Below are 22587 nucleotides of genomic sequence, written 5' to 3'. Positions count from 1 at the left end.
TGCTTTGTGTTGATTGAAACACACTTTTTGAAACAAGCATACATAGATTGTGCATGCATATATGTGTGTGTGTGTGTGTGTAAAACTCCCCCTCCGCCCTTCCGGTGCCCCTCACAGTGTTTAATGTTTAATTGAGGTTCACAGGAACAGTGATAATGGTTAACATAGTGCTTTTGAATTCCCTCAACTCTGCCTCCATTCATAAGAGTTAAAGGCAGAGGACTGTTCATTCTCATTAAACCAATCTGTCATTATGAATACATATATAGTACTGTAATGAATACTGAACGGCATATTAAGAATACAACAAATCAAATGATACATTTGAATACATACAAAACATTTAACCTTTTTGAAGATTGTTTATGCAATTCTGGTTTTGCCTTTTCGGCGACATGGGTCATACTTTTAATTTGAACCCAGCACGGTGTGGAATGTGCACTGGACTAAACAATATAACTTCACCCACAGACGGTCACCCAACATGTCACTGAGGCTGCACAGTTTAAGCAAACAGTGGAAACTGTAGTCACACATTCCCAGTGTGCGTATGTGTGTGCGTGTGCGTGTGTGTGCGTGCGTGTGTGTGCGTGTGTGCGTGTGCGTGTGTGTGTGTGTGTGTGTGTGCCTGTAGGTATGTATGATTTTGTAGCTGATATGTCACACATTACCAAGAGTCATCTAGTTCACATCATTCTCACTTCGATCTCTGAACCCGTCGGCTATCGGTCTGACGACAGAGAAGCCTCTGGGGTCAAGGGTCTGTGATTCTGGGGTTCCGGTGTAGCCAGAGAGTTTACAAGCTCATTTTAAACCGATAAAAAGCAACATCATCTTCAGACGAAAGCCAGTGGATTCTGAGATTGCATTTCGGCCAATGCGTTCTGCCTCTTTGCTCTCCACGCGGACTGTTTACCTCAATTCAAGCAAAGCCTGCTTAAACGTGATTGGTCGATAGTACTCAGACTACAAACGGAAACCAAAGCGCTTCTGGTGCAAAACTCTTGTCCCGTTCAAAAGAGATTATTCACATTAGCTTACACTTGGTGCACCTTTTAGAAAGATGAAAAGAAGGAGAGGAAGCTGGAGGAAGGATGGATGATTTGCAGGGGGTTGTATGCCGGAGTAGAGCAGTGACTTCATAAGGTATCAGAAGGTATTCAAGCGTATTTCCTAAAGTTAACTCCTACTTTTCCTTTTGATATTGACTTACCTCCACTTCTGTTAGACTGTTCCTTGGTTGTCAAAACCTCTACAGCTTCTCTTACTGGCTCAAAATTAATTTTCTCATCCTCGGCTGCTCAATCTATCGCCGGCCAGAATATTAATATTTGTATACAAAATGAATATCCCAGCATTTAGTTCTCTTTGGTTAATGTATTCGTCTCTCCCTCCTTCTCCTTCAGGGCTCCGCTGTAGAAAGTCCTCTCCAGAATATGCCCTGTCTCCATGGTAACAGACCTCAGGCAGACCCGGGAAAACATCCCCTCTAGTCCAACCTACCTGAGCCTGGACGGTACTGAAGAGGATTTTAACACACATTTACACAATCACAATCAATTCTTGAAAGTGTCCTTCGTTACTCCATGAAGTTATTTTGACTCAAAATGCCTAAAATAGTGCTTGGAAAAATTGTAATTTTAGAAGGTTCTACTCTTTTGGGATGACAATGCAAACTACTTTGTGTTCCCTCTAAATGGTCCCCTAAAACCAGGAGGACAACTTTATTCAAAAGACAAAAAAATGTCCGGGATATATTCATTTGTAATTAAGGCTTCTTAAACTGGGCAGCACCAGTCCCTTTACTGGTCTGAAAGGAGTCCTAAACCAGGACCAGGATGCACCAGCTGTTCAGCCAGGTGCTGGGCCAGAGGGATCTGTCCAGAGCAGGGGACCTGTTTTCTCTGGAGGACACAGAGATCGAAGCCTGTCTGTCTCAGGCTCTGGACCAGATCAAGGCCATCTCCTGCTCACAGGTCAGTATGCAGAACCAACACACATAGATGTTAATTATCAAAAAAAGGGCAAATGTCCATTTGAATAATTATTCATGTTCTCATCCATAATTCATCGTTTTGTCCTTCATTTATCACCGCATCCTTAATTGTGTACCCTCTTACCGTCTGCCGGCTGACAGGACTATTTGACCAATGACAATGACCAGGCAGTGGTGGAGATTTGCATAACGCGCATCACCACGGCCATAAGGGAGACGGGCTCCATCGAGCAGCACAGCACGGCGCTGGTGGGGCTGTGGGAGTCGTGTCTCGAACATAACCTCACCCCGCAAGGTGAAAACACAGAGGACACGCCGCATACCAAGATAGCCTCGGACATCACCAGCTGTATCCTGCAGGTACACACACACACACACACACACACACACACACACACACACACTAGACATAGTTTTGCAGTGCTCTCTTTTTTTTGTTTGAAGCACAAACGCCACATACAGTACATACCTCTGGACATACCTGTTGACACTTTGAAAAATGACTCTGTAATACGATACTTCAGCAGTGAATTTGCCAGACAGGGTTTTGGTCTGTGTAAAAAAAGTAGTGGCACATAGAAGCAGGTTTACGGTTTATACCCACCTCTGGACAGGAGGATTTACCGTGTACCAACCTAAAAATGACCACAGATATGTATCAGTGCACACCTTGCCGGCATTGGAGCTAGCTAGCTAGTCAGGCACACACAAGTACAAATATGAAAAGCACATACCAAGCCACATTGTTCAACTTTTTTCTGTCTGTCTGACAATGAGGATCCTGAAAAGAGTAAAATCTAGAAGAGCTCATCCTCCCAGCTCGAGAACCGCTGGTTTAAACCAACACTCCACGCAAAAATACGTTATTTTTATTGTTTTGTGACATTTGTTTTACTTAATGCTGCAGCTAACAGGCTAATCATAGGCTTCAACTATCTACTGTAAGACAGCAGACAGCAGGCTGAATGGTATTTTGGGTATTTGGAAGTAAAAGTAGATTAGGAAGATTGAAGTAAAGTGGCTATACAAGTATGAGTTAGAACATCCATCCATCATGCAACATATTCGTAGGTGTCTTTTTGCTTCAAGAGCAAATATTCTTTATGTAATCACTGCTGAGGGTCTTTTAAAATGTAAATCTCAATCTTGCCTACTTTCCCCATCAGACCTCTGCTTCTAAAAGGCTTAAAAGCAAAGGGACTCTCTCTCACTCTCTCTCTCCCCCCTTCCTTTTCCTTTGGGAATGTGCTTAATTCCCTCTTAATGAGACCGATTCTTGAGGGTAAGACACACACACACACACACACACACACACACGTAGAGGTGAAACTAAAAGTTCTGACAGCTCTGACAGCAACTCCAGGCTCTGATGTCTAAACTCTAAACTTATCAGGAAAGCACTTCTCTCTCCTCACTCTCTTTCGTTCTCAATCTTTTTTTCCTCATGATTTCATTCTACCTATTTTCCCTTTCTCCCTCTTTCTTTCTTTTTTTACCTTCTCTTACCCTCCGACTATCTTTATCTCTTCTATGATCTCTTCTACTCTTTTTGTCTTCCTGTCATTTCGAATCGACAGATGCACAAACGCTCTTCTTAACCCTCCACTGAGACTCCCACAGAGAGGAGCAAAAAGCAAGACTGCAGGAAGGAAGGTTTTCATTAGCTCACTGCTTGTGCGCAACACACGCACACATGTATGAGCCCGCAGATTTCCGGCTTATGATGGCATCTACTGGCTCTAAATCTCGCTGATTAGATTAAAGAGAGAGACGGGACATCCATACATGAGGAACATGGGCAAAACATTTAATGTATGTTTGGATTAAAATTAGGGCCTGTCAAATGAATGTAATGTAAGGTAGATTGTTTGATGGATCATCCTGACTGAAAAACACTTTTTGGTGATACTTTGTCTGCACTTCCATCTAGTGGCTGAATAGAGATGTGACAGACAAAGAGAGAGAAAGAGGACACATTTTCAACTCATCCGGTTGAAAGGCATTCTGGGTATTCTGAAGTAGAAGTAGATGAGGAAGGTTGAGTTTGAAATAAGTTGCTTAACGATAAATTGTAACGTCCAAGGGGTGCAGTTAACATTGCAGATAAATAATACATCATGAAACACATCCAAAGGTGCTGATGGTCTTAGAAATGTAAATCTAAAGTTTCACCATTAGACCTCCGCAGCTAAAGGAGGGGGGGGAGGGGTCCCCTCTTCCTCCATCTTTCTGTGTCCTTGTCACACACACACACTCACTCACAAACACACAGACCTGATATCAGTCTGTCCTGTTGAGGGTGCTAGTGCATTTCAAATCCCTTTCCTCAGACAAAACGTCTGCATGTGTCTGCATCCTGAAACACAACACACTTCCTTTCCTTTCCCCTATGTACTTGAATCGTTTCATGTTTTGTCATGACCGAGGACTAGAGAGAGCCAGATCTCTTGTGGTTAAATAAAAGCCCTTAATAAATACAAGCCTTAAATATAAGCCCCCGTGTCTCCTTCCTTTCCCTTGAATGTATGGTGATTGCTGTCCTCTCAACCTTCTTTTGTCCCCTCAGAACTACAGTTGTCCCTCGGTCATGGTGCTGGCCGTCCCGGTAGCGGTGCGGTTCCTGCAGAGCGGCAACAGGGAGCTGAGCAGGAACATGTCCAGTTATCTCTCCCTGGCTGCTATCGCCAAGGCCGATCTGCTGGCCGAGCACACGGAGGCCATGACGCTCAGCGTGCTGGGAGGTAGGACGCGCATACACATGTTCATACACAGAAGAGGATGCACACATATTAACTAACGTGCACACAACATATTTTAGATGTTGCTGTTAAAAAGAGGTGAAGTGAGGGAGTTTTACCCTTTCAAATTCAATGCAATGCATTACAGTTCTTCTCCTTTCCTTAGTTTAGGCTGCTCCAGATAGATACAGACGAAGTGTGTGTGTGTGTGTGTGTGTGTGTGTGTGTGTGTGTGTGTGTGTGTGTGTGTGTGTGTGTGTGTGTGTGTGTGTGTGTGTGTGTGTGTGTGTGTGTGTGTGTGTGTGTGTGTGTGTGTGTGTGTGTGTGTGTGTGTGTGTGTGTGTGTGTGTGTGTGTGTGTGTGTGTGTGTGTGTGTGTGTGTGTTGAGGTGGGGTATGAGTGTGTGCCTTTTGTAGGGACTATAAAGAGAAGGAGAGTCACAGAAAGAGCTTTGCAGGAGAGCTCTGCTTAAGAATGAACATTAAGAGGGTTTCATTACAGGCGTTGATGTATTTATTTAGCTGTTGATGGTTGACATGTGGGTTGGGCTTGTAGAAGTAGTGCTTATATGCTCTTACTGTGAGGGCTGCAACAATGGGATTAGCTGGTTTACTGGAGTGGAAAAATGAATTACTGTTGTAATCTGCTGTCGTCGTAGTAGCAAACCACAGACTTATCCTATGATGAGCTGTAGTGAATGCTTTTATAATGATTGCCAGCTCACCAGGGATAAATATGATGGTAAATAACAGCTGCTGCAAATCATCTTTTCCCCCGATGGCCCTTTGATGCAGCATGGAAAATCATGCGTAAGACGTAGTTATTGTGTGGAGAAAAGGACAACTGATGTTTCGTGTTGTGCAGTTTCTTCTTTTTGTCTGTGTTAATATTCTTTTTCAACTTGGTTGTATTTTGTCTACTTTACTGTTTGATTAATACAAAAAAAAACATGTTCATTGCTTTCATTGATTTGCCCCACAAATAGTTAAATTCCAAACAATTGAAGAAAATCAAATGTTTTTTTTCCCCAATGACCAAATCATATGAATCTACCTGAGGCACGTATCCTCTTAAGGTGGACTTGTCCTCAGGCATCGATCTGATCCGTACTGTCTTCAACTTCCCCTCTTAATGGTTATAGAGGGAAACTGAGCTGACCTCTGGTCAGATGTTTAAGACAGCTATTCCCTGAAACCTGTTTTTCTGCCTGTTTTCCCTGAAACCTGTTTTTTTTTCAACACATGATTTTCAAGCTCATTAGTGTGGTGTAGGTGTCTAAAGAACCGTAGTTAGCACTGCCTGATGGAGATCTGTTTACACCTCAGGCGTGTACACACACACACACACACACACACACACAATTGCTCCATTAATACGAGGGGGTTGCCATGCAGCGGTTCAGCTAAAAGAAAACAGTTTTCTTTGTCTAGAAATAATTTAGGTCTCATTATGTGTACATGATTCTGTGTAGAGATGCACAGATGTGTTTTTCTTGCTTTTGGCAACATGCTGAACTATCACCTCACACGCACACACACACACACACACACACACACACACTTACTATCGCATGGTGCTTATCACCTCATGCAGCACCAAAGTGAGGCGCCCACCACAGTCATGCTCCCACCGAGCACATTTTCTGCCAGCAGCTCAGCACATGAAACAGCTTAGCGCTCTGCTGTCTGGTTTATTATACAAGTGAAGTTTAGCCAGCGTTTGGGCTTAGAGCGTTAAATAGTTGAAAGACACTTTACACCTTTTGGTCATAAAACTGTGGCTGAAAATAGAGATGCCCTGCCAACGGGGAGACAGAAAGCAGGTGTTTCTCTGATTAGAGTTGCTATATGAGACTAATAAGATTATTTTTTCACTTGAGTACTGTGTTGAAAACCTATGCCTGTCAACATGGCTTACTGTTGAAGTCAGATGTTGATGCTAAAGAAAGAAACACCACGGCTTCTTTCCAGAAAAAGAACAAATCAAATCAAATCAAATCAGCTAACGCTATTTCTTTTTCTGGAGCATTTTGGAAGCTTTTTTTGAGATTTCTGCTCTATTTAAGGTACTCCGTTAACTATTTAACCATTAGTAGCGCTGTGGAGCAACGTTTATACAAGTATGTCCATGTTTTGCTTGCATTGTGCAGAAAGATGAGGATGCACATGCAAGCGAGCACGAAGGTGACATGTCACATGTCATGTTATGCTGATCGATTTTGGAAGGCGGTAATGGCGAAGAAGCGTAGCAATGCGCCAGCAAAGGCAAAGAGCAATAAGACAGCAAGATTTTAAAAAATGGACGTAAATAATGCATGATTTAAAATATTGAAAACGATCTGCTTTGCAAAGGTTTTACAAGGAAATAAATGTTTGTTACCTCTCAAGTATACACACAATTATTTTAGGAGAGAAACATTGTATGTAAACATAGTTGTTTTCTTTGTTTACAAGAAAACTCCACAGGGCACCCTTATAGAAATTATTAAAACTTAAAAGGGAATATTTTAAGTTTAACTAATTGAAAATCTATTACACTCAACTGTAATAGTTTGTTCAACCTCTCCAACTTTTTTGTTCCATCTGAGTAATCTAATGAGCTATGCGCTCGGTGTTGGGCCAAAGTCAAACTCAGTTCATTTGATCGAATAGAGATGCAAATAAAGTCCCACGTGTGTATCGGCGTGTCATATCAATGCGTTTCTTTTTGGATGTTTACAGTTTGTTGTCCACATGCACGCGTCAAAGTCCCGTTGGTCAGCCGCTCAGGGGAGATACAGTCGTAATGTTTGTCACTGAACTTGGACCTGGCAATTTCTTTCCAATAGATTTATGACCTCCCCAAAGTCATCACAAAATATATCACACTTCAGGACACACGCGTGTTCACCAGCACACAGTGAAACCTGGTCTTTCTGTGCGAGCTTAGAGAGAAACAGAAACAGATCGGAGGGATAGAAAGTTCTATGCAAATAGACACTAAAAAGCTTCCAGTGGCTGTGACCTGGCTGGACAGGGGATGACGAACTGATGGTTGGTCTTATGACATCTGGAATAACACACACACACACACACACATATATATACAGTATATACTGAGAGAAATGATGAAAGTGAACAAGGCTTGCTTGAGGGCTTTATTAAAGTAAGTTCAGATTTACGTTTCCTTGGGCAGTTTTTATTGCATCCTCGGCAGTTTCAAATTTTTACCCCCACTGCTGAGACTCTGAACATTTCAACCTCATGTTGCCTCTTTAAGCCTAGCTAGCCCCTACTTCTCTCCTCCCCTCTCGAACCGCAACATAAACACAACACAACATAAACACAAGACTACAAACACATGCCAAACTGCACACACACACACACACACACACACACACACACACACAAAGCTTGTAGAAGTAAAAACAGATGACATCTCTTTTTCCCAGAAGCCCCTCTGTTCAGGATGTGAGCTGATGTAATGGGATTCGGGTGACGTTGATGATGAGTTGGTCACACTGTGCATGTGTGTGTGTGTTTACACTTTAAGTTTGTTATCAAAACCTGAGGTCGCCACATGCTGGTTTTTATTGATTTCATCCGTTTCTCTGTGTTCTGTGGAAGGCAATGTGTTGGCTGCATTTTGTCCTTTGTTGTATCTCTATTATATATCTGTTATATATCTGTTAGTTCCATGTAAAGCGAGCTTTATGAGAATGTGTGTGCGTTTACTAGTTACAGGAAGCCAGAAGCAGGATATAGCGTGAAGGTTTTATAGCTTGCTAAAATAAGGGCTTGGCCATTATCGGATGTCGCGCGCGCGCACACACACACACGCACACGCACACGCACACGCACACACGCACACACTGACATATGTGTGGCAACATATGGCATTGCTTTTGCCACATAAGGATTTTGGAGCTAAGAGTTTCTTCCTTCTCTAAGTAAAACCAGATCTTAAGGCAACACTGACGTTTGGAATGTGTCATCTGTCAAAGTTTTATGTCTTTTCAGGCTCCCCTGCTGCGAGACATGTGTACTTACTGTACTTTGTCTCATAAGGTTAAGAGAAGGCAGAGTGAGGAAAGTCCGGGAGGGTGGGTTGGATGGCAGTCAGTGTGAAAGGTGACGTTTCCATTTCACAACAGGTTACAGGAACGGTTGGAGACTATCCAGAGGCTGTAGCTGCCGGAGAAACCTGTTATATTTCACTAATGGGCAAGTAGCAGGATGGGCCTCAGTAAACTGTAAGCATGTGTGAGCTGCACAACAACTTGCGTGCTATTTGTCTGCTGTTGCAGATGTATTTTCAGTGTCATTGCCGGATTAAATTGAATCGACAGGAGATTGTATACATTATATGGAAGGATCTTTATAGCTGTGTCTTGAATTTGATGCAGATGCAGATGTATTGTCCGTGTCAAACATGCGTTTCAATTCATATTTCAGCAGCGTAGGTTCAATGTCATTTTTTACAGTTGGACTTTTCCCCTCAACTAACAATGAAGTGCCTTTAAAAAGGCAAACACCTAACTCGATGAACTCGGCAGAGGTCTTCCCTGATGAGACTTAAAAATGTAAAGATTGACTCCGGGTGAAAAGTTGTGTGCAGGACAAATCTCACCTGTGGTTACGGGGGGAGTATTGTGGCTCACATGGCAGAACTGGTTGTCCGCTAACTGTAGGTTTGGTGTCCTTGAGCAAGTCACAGATTGTTCCCAATGAGCAGGCCAGAGCCCTGCATGGTAGCTCGTCTGCTACCAGCGAGTGTGTGCGTGAACGAATGAAAGTCAAAACCCTTTAAACCATAAGCACACTTGATAAGACTTAGAAACGACAGAAACACACAGACACTGCTTATCCAGCAAGAGAATATATAATATAACTTGAAATGTTTATTCATATCTCATTCTCCATTCATCCAGTCATGTTATGCAAAATATATTTATGTACAAAATACATTCAATTTCACCTTTTCGCAAGAATATCATAAGCAATTTACATTATAATACAATAATACAAGACAACTTAGTTCATAAATGATTAGTGTGTAAACATTGTCCTCAGTTTCTCTTAAAAATTACAAAACAAAATCAATGTCAATCTCCCATTACAAATATAACGGTTTTACTTCTATTACTTTATGCAGTTTCAAAAAAGAACAGACAAATATAAAATTGAATTGCTCACAAAAAAAGAACAAAGAAGAACTGGAATTATATAACTCGTATAAATGTAAACTCTACACGTTTGGAAATATAAGGTCTTAAAAATATTTTAAAAGCTTTTACAAGAAAATGATGAGAATTAATTAATAAGTTGCTAAAATAGTTTTGTCTGAAGCTGTTTCTGCAGTTGCTGGTTGTCCATGAATGAAAGCAGGTATTTTATACATTATATGTTGCACTGCGCATGACAACACATCATCAACACATTAGTGTGGTACCGCTGCTTTTAATTGGGATAGATGACAGTCAATCTCAAACATCTAATAATAATTGTATCTACAAGACTGCAAAGATAGAAAACAAAAATATTGTGTTATATTAATGCTTAACATGTTTAACATTGATAATTGAATAACTGCACTAGCTATTTCTTTACAAATCTAGATAGAAAGAGATAAAATGGCATCGTTACTCTAACAACTGCATCACTTTACAGTTACAAGATAATCTCTTGTTATTTTCCTCTGTCTGCTGATTACTCTGTTTACTGGCTCACAACCCGTTCACTTTAACAATAGACTCTTTGTCTTTTCTGCAGTCTAATTGCCAGAGCCTTTGGTAAATGCAGGACTTCTTTTGCTACAATACAAGTTTTCGAAGCTGAATTTACATCAGTGTGAGTGAATGCGTGTGTGTGTGTATGTGTGTATTATGACCTCAGTTCAAAAGATTATGTTACAAAAATAAATTTCAGTCTCTCACAACATTGGCTTTCTCTCATTTGAACATGTCCAGTAAAGTTCATTGCAGCATTATTGTTCATGATAATGGCGATTGAGATGACGAAGAAAAGAAATAACATAATAATTAAAACATTTAACTATAGGGACAAAGATGATAAAAGCATGATATCTTCAGTTTCATCATGAAAGCTTATTAAGATGTTGCTGGTACTCACAATGACGATAATGATGAAAAGTTCCACCTCAAGGAACCTGTCAGTTGCCGAACTGAGCGCCTCCATGTGGCACCATCTCCGTCACTCCCCACGCCACCATGTTCCCCCTCAGATCGTAGCCCTGACCCTCCCGCAAAGCCAGCTGGGAAATCTCTTCCTCTGACAGCACCCTGTCCCACATGTTCACTCCTGTCATCTTCCCCACGAACGCCACCTTTGGATCGAACCCTTCCTCAAACCCTGTCACCCTGCTCCCGCTGCTTGGAGACAGAGGGCAGCAGCCGTTTCTTTCTTGCCCCAGCTGGAGTGAGCCTCCGTCGGGTAAGACGTGTCCTTCCGCCACTCCGGGTGTGGAGGCCACCTTTTTCCCACCTGCCCACAGGGACACCAGGCCCTGCTCGGATGACCAAGCCCCGCACAAGTGGATCCACTCTGAAGCGCCTCCTGGTTTCACCACATCCCGGGCCTCCACCAGGTGAGCCTCTCCTCCGACGGTGAAGAGCGCAGAGGTTTGACCCAGCAGCAGCTGGATTTCATATGGGTTGCGACGGTTCCCGTAGGAGAACAGCACGGTTCTGTTGGACACAGTGGTCGGCTTCACCCACATGCAGACAGTAAAGGCGGAGATGGAGAGAGGGCCGTCTGGTATGACCGAGGCGTAGATCCGACGGGAACGCATGGGGAAGAGGAGCGCCATCTCATAACCTAAAAAAGAAGACATGTATGGTGTTACTTGTTAGTATCGGTGATTGATTTTACTTGAATCATTTGTCTCACAGAAGGTTTTAGGCTTTTCATACAAGCAAACTTGGTTAGGAGACTAGCAACAGCAATATTATTTAAAAAGCACTAAGTTAGAAGTTGATTGAAATGATATATAAACATCAGTACCAGACATCCATATATGGCTTTGCTGAAAAGGATAATGTGCCCATGTCTGTTTTCATAAGGGAGGTTTTATGTGCAGGATCGCATATGATGATTCTAAAGTCATTATTATTCAACTGGAGAAAGTTTTAGCCGGCCAACATTTGATGTCCTCAAGGTTGTTGTTTCCATTTTGGATCGGGTTTGTTTAAAACAGTTTGTTGTGAAACAACATTCTGTATTTTTGATTATGATACTTCCTGGTATAGGAGCATATAAGTAGAGATAAGAAATGGGCCCGCAGTTGAACCTCGTGGGACTCTACATTAAAAGCAGATGGCTTCGGTTCCACACTGTTTAATATTAAGACGACCAATTTAAAGCTACAGCTAGCTGAAGCTATCTAGACCCTGTCGTATATTACCTTCTTGTAGTTGGACCGATCACCAGATACAGGGAAATGCATTTGTGAATTTGATTGGAATATGTTGTTGAATAATATGGATGAATGTCTTTATGTAAAATAGATTTGGAATGCTTGTGAAGCCATACGGTGCATTCTCCTCCCGTTTTGAAAAGGTACATATATGTGGCATTATTACAGTAAATATGGAAGTCAGTTCAAGTTCAGGTGATGAGGTCATGAACCATGGGAGTTTTCTTTCCTGCCCGAACAACGCATGCACACACTCACACACACCTCTCCCTCTCTGGATCATCTGGTTCATTGGTCTGTTCTGCTTCATTTATCATTTCCCCTGTCCCTCTCTCCTTTTAATCATTCAAACATACTCACTCGCTCACTCTCATGTACTCTCCTCTGAACTCACTCTACATTGTAAAACCTACTTTTGTTGTTTAGTTTTTTTTGTACGTAAAAAACAGAGAGAAATTGTGTTTGATACCTGATGTATTCCTTTAAGCGAAGCCTTTCTGGGCAATTTATCCTTCTGGAAAGCTGTTGCTTTTTGTCTCACTGTGTGTTTTTGTTCTTCTTCACTCTCCTTTCTATTCTTTTCTCATCATTATTTTTCATCTCCATTAGTGTCTCTTCCTCTCCTTGTCTCTCTTGGATACCAAGTAATTGTCTCAGGTTTCTGCCACTCAGAAAATAATAATAATTGTGTGTGTGTGTGTGTGTGTGTGTGTGTGTGTGTGTGTGTGTGTGTGTGTGTGTGTGTGTGTGTGTGTGTGTGTGTGTGTGTGTGTGTGTGTGTGTGTGTGTGTGTGTGTGTGTGTGTGTGTGTGTGTGTGTGTGTGTGTGTGTGTGTGTGTGTGTGTGTGTGTGTGTGTGTGTGTGTGTGTGTGTGTGTGTGTGTGTGAGAGAGAATATGATGGTTTCCATCTGGTTCAGATTTATATTTCTGGACTGTAAAGGTGTGAGTAATATAACATATCCTTTTTTTGCAGTTATTTGATTAATTCTTGGAAATGAAGTTGTCTTACTGACATGAGTGGTGCCTTTGTGGGACTCAACTTGGTTCAAGTCTACCTACTCACCCTTAGTCACTTAATCTCTAAAGTTACATTGGTATTAGTATTAGTCAGTGTTTTTTCAAGTAGTAGCTCTGATAATGCAAACCATATGCCGTGCTGGCTTGAATCCGAGAAGAATTTATTTGTGTTCACAGTCAGTCCAGCAAAAGTTCTACATTATCCTTTCCTGCATTTATTTTCTTCCATTATTATCTTTATACATGTAAAAGTATCTTTAAATGATTCTGTAAATCAATGAAAATAGCTAACGGCAAAGGTTTAAGCTTGATGAATGATGTCCCACTCTGCCTGAGCTGAGAGTTTGAGTTTTTTTGTTGTTGTTTGATGACTCTCTAAAATGTGTTTTAAATAAATGTTAAACATCAATAAGAGGCAATAAGTGAACATTATAGAACGGACCCCATACCATCCACTGGCCCGTCTTCTCCATGTTTGACTAATTGTGAAGGGAAAATGATAGGTTGCTACTTAAGGAGGACAACATGCCTGGAGACATACAGAATAAGAAGGAATAGGTATTTGGGACAACCACAAGCTGCATGATTAGTTGTTGAACGTTCACAAGCAAAGGGTTCTCATTCTTTTGCTCGAGGCGTGACCTGAATGTGTCAACACGGAGGAAAAAAATTGAAGGTGGAAGGTTGTTTTGTTGGCATTGTTGAGAAAGGTGAAGACAAACACAAAGAAAGCAAGAGGTAATGACAGACACAGAGTTGGCTGATGTTAAGATGGATGTCTCACCTGCGGGTAGTAATCTTTGCCTCGATGACCTCAGCACCTCCTCCAGTTCCACCCTCGTCTGTTGCATTGCTGCCAGCACCCCGCCTAAAGCCACCTCTGGTGATGTGACCTCTTGCTCCTGGAGCCCTGCCTCTCCATCTTCTGGAAGCTGGGATCCTGGCTTTGTATTCAACCCCATCCTGGCTCCTGGGCTGCTAAGGCAGCTGGTCTCCAGCTTGGTAAGTCGGGAAGCTTGCATTCGTGCTGCGGAGAGGAGCTCTTGTAGCATCGCCTCCGAGCGGTTAGAGACAGAATTCCCAGCAGCAGCAGCAGCAGCAGCGGCAGCAGAAGTCGGATCTCTGGTTTTGACGCGCTCCATTGTTTCTTTGAGGCGGCCCTCCAACTGCAAGGCCATCCTTCTTCCTGCTGTCTCCATTGCAACCCCACAGGAGCCACCATACTGGGCTCCAAATCTGACCAAAAGAACCAATGTAAATGAATGTATTTGAACCTTTTCAACTGTGTCAACAATCCTCAGCAACCGAGGCTGCATTTAGCACCAGCATTTGACCTGGAACTGACCTTTGTTCCCAATTCACTCATAAAACCATTTGAGTTTAGGAACAGGAGGGATTCAGATTACTGGTCGCAAGTTGAGCTGAAGCGATTTTCTTTTAGTAATCAATTAGGTAAAATCCAGATCCTCTCAAAAACAAATATTTGCTAGTTGTCTATGATGGTAAAATGCATACATTTGTATAGACCAACCGTTAATCGATGGATCAAGAAAGTGTGTATATATATATATATCTAATGAGAATAATCATTAGTTGCTGTACCTCCATGGATCACGATAGCAATACTAGTATTTGCACTTATAAGTTGTAGACTTTGATCACCAGTGTAGCAAACCTTTGAGCTCGAGATTAACTGATTTTTAAGTTTCATTTGAGTTTCAAACCTGACCTTTTTACTATCGTGACTTAGTTGCTCTTTTCACCTTCTTAGCTTGACTTGTGCATCTATCATGAAAACTCATTTCTTCTCATTTGAGACGGTAGTTTCTCGGACCTCTGATCGCTTTGTCCAACCAACCTGAGCATTTCTCCACGCAGCGAAGCCATCTCCACCTTGATGATGTCACCTGCATACTGAAGCAGCATGTTCTCTCTCATCTGACTGTCTTCCAGCATCGAGAAGAGTTTGTCCCATTTGTTCAGGTCTCGAGAACTGCAGGGGGCTTGACTCTGTGTGGCTGGATAGAGGGATTGTAAAAAGAGGGAGAGACAGGTTAATCTCAAGATCAAACGGAAGATGAAGTTGTTTGGGTTTCAACAGCATGCATGTAGAGAAGAATTTCCTTTTGACACAACTGCACTTCCTCAACATCCCCCCCATTATCCTCTTTGGAACTACAATGTCCATAATGGCTACAAAGTTGGTACAACTAGTTACCAACTTTTGTAGCTTGTATTTGTTTGCATTTGGGCAAAATGGGCACCATTTAAAAATGTGCTAAATAAGTACCTGTTTGCAATGTACCCATGAATTCACAGATAACCATCATTGGATTACTTTGACAGTGAAGGAAATTATTTCTATAATTTCTAAGCCAGTTTATAGATGTTTATTTGCGATAGACTTTGGAGAAAATGATATACTCAGAAATTGTTTATGCGCTTTTATTATATCTGTTTGTTCAGATTGGACTGACTTATATTTGCAACTTAAGGACCGTAATTACAAGAAGAAAGACAGAAACATACTGGAGATAGCTGAAAAGCAGGTAAAATGAAGAGTAAAGATGGGGACAAAAGAGGAAATGAGGTCGTTAGTGGAGCGATAAGAGAACGTGAGAAAGAAACGGTACAATTGACTCATAAACAACTTTGCTTGTCCGGCAAGATCATCTGGCTCCTCCCGGCGTGAATGAGGAGAAAGAAGGAAGGAAAAGGAAGGTTTTGTTTACAATGAAAAGGAAAGAGCTGCTGAAAGTAGGAGCGAGATAAAGCAAAGCCAGGGGAGTGAGAATGTGTCAGACACACTGTTCTGATTAACGTTTGAGCCCCTCAAACTCTGTTTATACCTGCAGACCTATTACAGGGTATTATCACAGGACTGCAGGATGTGTTTTGTCTGCCTGTCCCCAAGGCTCAAAGAGAATTAGACAGAAGGTTCATGCACTCTGCTGACGCCAACTTACCAAACTAAAAGTACAGGTCTGTCAGAGGTTTAAGAAGGATAGATCCGCAAATGAGCTGAGTGTCTGCGAGTGAGTACTGTCCTTTAGCCTTCTATCATTTTAGAAAGGCAAAATGAACTGTGTCATGGCCTCTCTGCCTTTGTTGATATAAATTCCACTCCGTCCTGAGTTTCAGAGATGCGAGCAGGTCAGAAGCACTGATCCCAAAACTGCATGTAACTCACGTGATTTAACGTTTTCCTCCTTAGTCCAGCAAGCCAATTATGAAATGTTGTATTTGCTCCCACCTTTTTCTCTGCTGCGCCCCGAGCTAAGTTTTCTGCCTGTTAACTGTTGGCGCTGCAATTATACCTCCCGCCAGTTATAAAACAACAAACAAATGCCAAATTAAAGCTTTGAGGGATTCATTGCACGCATGCACACACACACACACACACACACACACACTTTCTTATCAAGATCATTAAGAACAGCTGGGAGAAGAGTTTCATGATGAATACAGTATACTGTCGTGGTTCTGCGGTTGGTGACCAGTCATTCATGCTGTAATATGTGTTGGTTGAAAAAGCCCATTTTTCTGACTCAGCATTTTCTTTGATGCTGCTCGTCTCATACAAAACTCTGTGCCAACGGTCTGTGTACTCTACGTACTGTGATCTCTTAGCTCTGTCTTTTTCTCTATCTTTGAGTTTAAGCTGCCGCAGCACATCAAATATAAAGTAAGCACAAATCCAAAACAACAAACTGCCTTAACTGTATTTTTCTGCAACCTGTGAAGCGGCTACTGTGCAGCTGGACCCCAACTGTTCCTTTATTTCCCCTCCGTCGCTCAATGTTTCTTTTTTAAATCATAGTCCAGCACTATTTTGTCAGTTTTAAGGTCCTGCTCGAACGGTATATTTGTAACGGAGTTCAATCTCAGTAGTGATACTGAACATAAAGGGATGATGACTCATAAAGTCCTGAGCTCACCTTTCACACAACCCCATGCATGAATCCTGCAAGAAATCAATGACACGCTCCCAGAATTGAATTCAATTGCAACATTTCCATCTGTGAGTCTTAATCAGATGAATCACCCCAATGCACACACGGTTTAACACTTACGTTCTGGTGTCTCTCCACCTATGATTTCATTGTAGAAGGGGTCAGCGAAGTTGACCTGAATATCATCCTCCTCATAGGCCAGAATCAGACACACGCACGCCGACAGCGCACACACTGCCTGGGGGAGCCTCCACTGGAACATGCTGCTGCTGCTGCTGCTGCTGCTGCCGACTGAGTGTGTGAGAGAGAGTGAGAGTGTTTGAAGAGTGTGTCTGGTTAAGTTTCAGGTCTGCTCTTCTTCCTGCCTGCTTGTCTGTGTGTGTCTGTATGTGTGCGATTAGCTGTGTGTGTGTGTTATTTATTTATTTTGATCTCTGCTGCTTCTCCCTGTCTGTCTCACTCTCTACAGTGCTGCAGGTCCACCTCTCTTCTTTTTCAACCCCTCTCTCTCTCTCGTGCAACATTTGTCCCTCCTCCCTAATGACTCCCCACCTCTCCCTCTCCCTCTCCCTTTTTTTCTTTCTCTCTCACTCTCTCGTTAAATGCTGAGCAATCCTTTGGCAGGAAGCCTGGCAGTGTAGAGTCCTTCAACCAAAGAGGGGAAACGTGCGCTCCACACACACACACACACACACACACACACACGTTTATAATACTATTCAGTACTTTCCGTTGATTTACTGTATTTATCTATAATCTTAACCAGCAGACCGTAACCCTCAGCCCTGCATACTTACTCTGAAAAGATAAATTTGGATTATCGCAACATGGGTCAACTCAGCAATAAATGCTGGGAACACGGTGACTTCGCTACAGCAAAGTCTGACGGGGCAAGAAACACAAGCAGTCAGGCAATCAAATGGGTTGTAATCAGGCCAACATCTTAGTCAGACTATCAAAACCATCATTCTTTCAGATAAACCCAAAGTGTGCATCCGAAATGTTAGTTATCCCTCACTACACAACTAAGCTTTTCTGTAGGAACTGATTCCGATCAGACTGCTTGCGATTCATCTCACTACTTCTTAGCGATGCTGCCCCAAGAGGCCCGTTTTAGCAAATCTACAAAATGCAAGTTGGGATTTTCAACAGGCGATCATTTCCTCTTGTGTTGATTTGGACATGTTTTCACTGATCAAAATAATCACTATGTACCTGTGACCCATGCACGAGGATGCGATAGGCCTGAAAGACGAGTGATCTTTTTTTTTAACATGACGCCACCACCACCACCTGCTAACTGTGTGCAAGCAGTGCTCGCTTGTTGAAATGGGCCCCAGATCTCAACATTTACTTTGATGAGTACAATATTAAAACCAAAACGGACAAAAGCCTCACCTACAAGAAGCTTGTAATAAACCGGAAGAATTCCTCAACCCCAAAACTAATCCTTCTACAAACCGTCACTATAAACCCAAGCTCTAACTCCGAATTGTCTTTGATCCATACTAATCTTGATTACAAGTTTAGAATGAAACCCTTTTATTACACAACATTATGCAAACACATGAAGAGTATCCTGTGAGTAAGTTAGTCAATGTTCAAAAAGCTCTCTACATTTTCCATCCTTGTGAAAACATTTGGCTCTCACAAGTATAGAATGTGAAAGCGGCGCTCAAACCTACAAGTGAGGCGGTGAGTAATGCGTCGTTGGAGGTGGCCTGTATGTTGTAATCAGATATAACTGCAGCCCCTTGACTCACTGAGAGAAAGAGAGAGGGAGAGAGGGAAAGAAGTAATGGAAGGGGGAGGAAGCAGTGAACACAAACTTTCCTGATTTTTGCCCCATGCAGAGTGTGTGTGTGTGTGTGTGTGTGTGTGTGTGTGTGTGTGTGTGTGTGTGTGTGTGTGTGTGTGTGTGTGTGTGTGTGTGTGTGTGTGTGTGTGTGTGTGTGTGTGTGTGTGTGTGTGTGTGTGGAAGTTTGAATAGAACCCAGCCATTAGGGGTTTCTAAATGGGTTTATTGTTCTCCTGCTTCGCTCTGTTTACTTATTTATTTATTTATTTGTCAGCCTCACCATGTGGGTTTGTAGGTATTTGTGGGTGTATATACTGTATGTGAATTTGTATGGCGTGAGTTTGTGTCAGTATATATCGTGTGTATGTGGGTGTTTTCAAGGGGGAGGGAAATAATGACTTCCTCATGAGATTTTATCTCGCTCCCCCCTCCCTCCATCTTTCTGTCTGCCTGTGTCTCTCTTTCATTGTGTCTGTTTTCTCTCTCTCTCACAAATACCTACTGAAACACACACTTGTTCACTTGTTATCTGCATGGAACAGCCTTCTCATTCAGACTGCTGCTCAGACGGAGATGGAGTTGTGTGAAGTGGCAAAAGCTACTTTATTTAGTTCTCTACTGCCACTTGGTAGAACACAATATTTATTTAACCTGCAGCCAGTTCATTAAAGCTTTTACATCTTCTTAACAGAAAGTATGGAATTGAATTATTTTTTACGAAGCATCTGTGGTATGCTTTTGACAATTTTATCTTCGAGACTGCTTCTGTCTAATAGTTCTTTCTCAGTAAATAAAATGATGCTAGGGCTGGGCTGAAAATGATTCATGATGTTTAATTTCAGTCGATATTAATAACCAATAATCATTTTTAAAGACCTACTTTAATAATTACCAGGGGAAAAAAGGTAGAATTTGAAGGTGCAATGTGTAAGATATGGCCAGAATACTAGTTTAAAACATAAAAAAACAGCGATATCTGTAGCGTCCAGTCTTCCCTCAGTCCAGAGAACAAAGCACTGATCACGGCTCTATTTTTGGCGAAAATACTGGCGGGAATCTACGTTTTTATAATCGCTGCCATAGTTTGACACTGTATGACTTTACAAAAATCAGAGACAAAAAACTGAGAGACATGCTGACGTTTGATATTACGTGTTTGGGGGAAATGATGAACTAGACTTATAACTGCATTCATGCTGCACTAAAGGTGAAGTGAACGGGGATTTAAAGCATTTTTAGCTGCAAGATTTCATTGAATAAAAGTTAAAAGGGCATTAAAACAGAGTGGTAGTGTCTGTAATTAGACCAGGAGATGCACATCCATTTCATGAGACAGGCGCGTTTGAGAGGGAAGAGTAGATCAAAAGTTGGAAACAAAACTCCCGCACAGTCTAACTTGCAAAAATACATTTGTTACAAAAAAATGTTTGCTAGACCTTCATCAGGTTAGTCATTTCTGCCAGTACGTTGGATTGAAGGTATAAAGCTACGCCTTTTTTATATATATAGAAGTAGAGGGATATTATAAGCTTAAAGATACAGATTTAAAAAGACAACAAACACATGTTTGGTTATATGTATGAGTATAAGTATGTGTGTCCATGCGTTGGGTGTAAATGTTTCCATGTTTTGCTTTCAGCCTGCTACCTGAGGTAGGAATCAAGCCAACAGGAAGTTTCTCTGATACACCAGTAAAGAAGTCACATCAGCGTGTGTGCATGTGCATTATGCACATGTTTATAGCATTGTGTATGCGTCATGGAAAGCAAGATTCATTCATGATTCACCAGTGAAATTATTTGTCTCCACTGCATATTTTATCACCATGATGCATCAAGTCAGAAAGCACAGGACATTTTGTTTCACACAGATGGTGAGAGTATGTACGGTTGAAGTTATCTGGGTGAAAGGGGGAGGATGGTCATTGAGTTTAAATTGTGCAAGAGACACACGTGTGTGTGTGTGTCTATGAATTGCACTGCCGCACATCTGGTCTGCCGTTATGGTTTTCACTGAATGGAATGCATATAAAATATTTTTATGCATGAAACATTTTGAGTATTGTGTACACGAAAGGAAAATCCCTCCGTCTTTTTTGCTCTCTGGATCCCCGTCAGCTTCATGTGGTGCTGAATACTTAAAGGTATTTTACTGTGCTGTAGGGGGGGTCAGTCATGCAACAACAATGCACAGAATTCCGAAGATATTTTCTGGGAGATGTTTGACCCCTGTCTCTGTTTTTGATTTCTCCCGCCCTCTGCCACCAGAGGTTATTCGAGCTGTGTGATATACGACTTTAGGGACAAACGCAGACAAAATGAGTGTTGGGAAACACTTGTAAGCTGTAAAGCTTCCAAATGCATCCCTTTGGATATCATTCGTGCTGATCTCTGCATTTTTGTCTTGTACAATAACGTCCCTTGCATAAGAGTTCAGTTTCTTTTGCCAAGGTATGTGTGGATTGTGGGTTTTTAATGGAATGTTCCCGTATTTGTCAAAAATAGAGCTGCAACTATATGAACAGCAGAGCAAAAGAAAGCCATCGTGTCCTCTCCTGCCTCAGCACATAAAGTTAACAATAGTTTGACAGATCACTTAGTTCTCATTCCTCTCGGAAAATGTTTGATGGGCCTTTCAAAAATGTCGCCTTTGTGTGCTACAGAACCAAAGGTCATTACAGGATATTTTATTGAGATTTGTAACTCATGATGATGGGTTGGCTGTATGCTGGAATGAAGGTATGAAGGTCAGAAACTGTACGCACACACACACACACACACACACACACACACACACACACACACACACACACACACAGAGGGTGCTGTAGGGAGATTCAGTGTGAGTCAAGTAAATAAAAAATTAAATATGAGACAATAAGTATATTTAATCAATAATCAAAAGAATATCTTCACGTCTCGCGTGTATTGTCTGTGTGTTTAGATGTGGGTGAGTGTGCTCTAATAGGTACGCTCTATAAATCTGCAACCACAACTTTATGGTCTTTCTGTACATGTACTGTGCCTGTCTCTTTTTATGGCGATTTGTGCCGTAAGTGTGGAGATGGGTGTGTGTGATCTTGTATAATCTAAGATTACAGGAAATGAAAGGAACACATGAGCCAGCGACCCATCTTTCAAATTTGTACTGTATGTGCACTCTTCTTCCGTCCTCTGCCTCAGCACAGAACAGAGAGTCCTCTCGGTTGGTCAGCATCCAGTTGTCTGTAACGGGATAAAACCTGTGGTTAAAGTGATTTATAGCCGTGAATCACCTGTTTGAAACCATCTCTTTAGGTTTTTGCTATTTTTAAGCTTTTATGAAATATGACAAAAGTTCACCATGAGCTACTAGCTGTTTTGAAATGTTATGGACCAGATGTTCATGATGAATAAAAATATGATTAATGATCATAAATACTGTAATTTCGCTTCAAGATGTCAAGGCAGTTCTGCTGTTACTACTTGAATTGAAATTAATAGCGGCATGGCTCCTGGGATGGCTAATATCTCAGCAAGTAACGGCTGGACTTTAAACATTATTAATATTCCCCTCAGGATGAACTGTAATAACTCTGGTGATCCCTCAGCTGTTCATTTTACAGATAATCACATTCCAATGAGCCTCAGCTGTACTTCGCTAATTAGCAAATGAGAGCAGGCTCACTCTCT

The 22587-nt window shown here is 41.8% G+C and overlaps 2 protein-coding genes across 2 annotated transcripts in view; one reads left to right on the top strand and one right to left on the bottom strand.

The window, feature by feature from the left end:
• Window positions 1-1838: 1838 nt before the first annotated feature.
• The window catches only part of veph1 (ventricular zone expressed PH domain-containing 1), a 54751-nt gene continuing 34002 nt past the window's right edge, over window positions 1839-22587 (top strand). Inside the window, exons 1-3 of the mRNA XM_076100878.1 lie at window positions 1839-1976; window positions 2138-2356; window positions 4563-4737. Of these exons, the coding sequence (XP_075956993.1) occupies window positions 1839-1976; window positions 2138-2356; window positions 4563-4737 (532 nt within the window). The remainder of the gene's footprint in view (window positions 1977-2137; window positions 2357-4562; window positions 4738-22587) is intronic.
• Window positions 9594-17562, bottom strand: ptx3a (pentraxin 3, long a). The gene is made up of 4 exons (XM_076100370.1): window positions 17239-17562; window positions 15024-15183; window positions 13950-14401; window positions 9594-11549 (listed from the first exon to the last, which is right to left on the bottom strand). Exons 1-4 carry the CDS (start codon window positions 17378-17380, stop codon window positions 10885-10887), a joined length of 1419 nt encoding a protein of 472 aa, XP_075956485.1. The 5' UTR covers window positions 17381-17562; the 3' UTR covers window positions 9594-10884.

Source organism: Anarhichas minor, unplaced genomic scaffold (genome assembly GCF_050575085.1).
Source record: "Anarhichas minor isolate MPS153535 unplaced genomic scaffold, ASM5057508v1 ptg000026l, whole genome shotgun sequence".
Taxonomy (NCBI): domain Eukaryota; kingdom Metazoa; phylum Chordata; class Actinopteri; order Perciformes; family Anarhichadidae; genus Anarhichas; species Anarhichas minor.
Note: the sequence above shows the minus strand (reverse complement) of the source record. Positions and strands in the feature narration are given on the sequence as shown.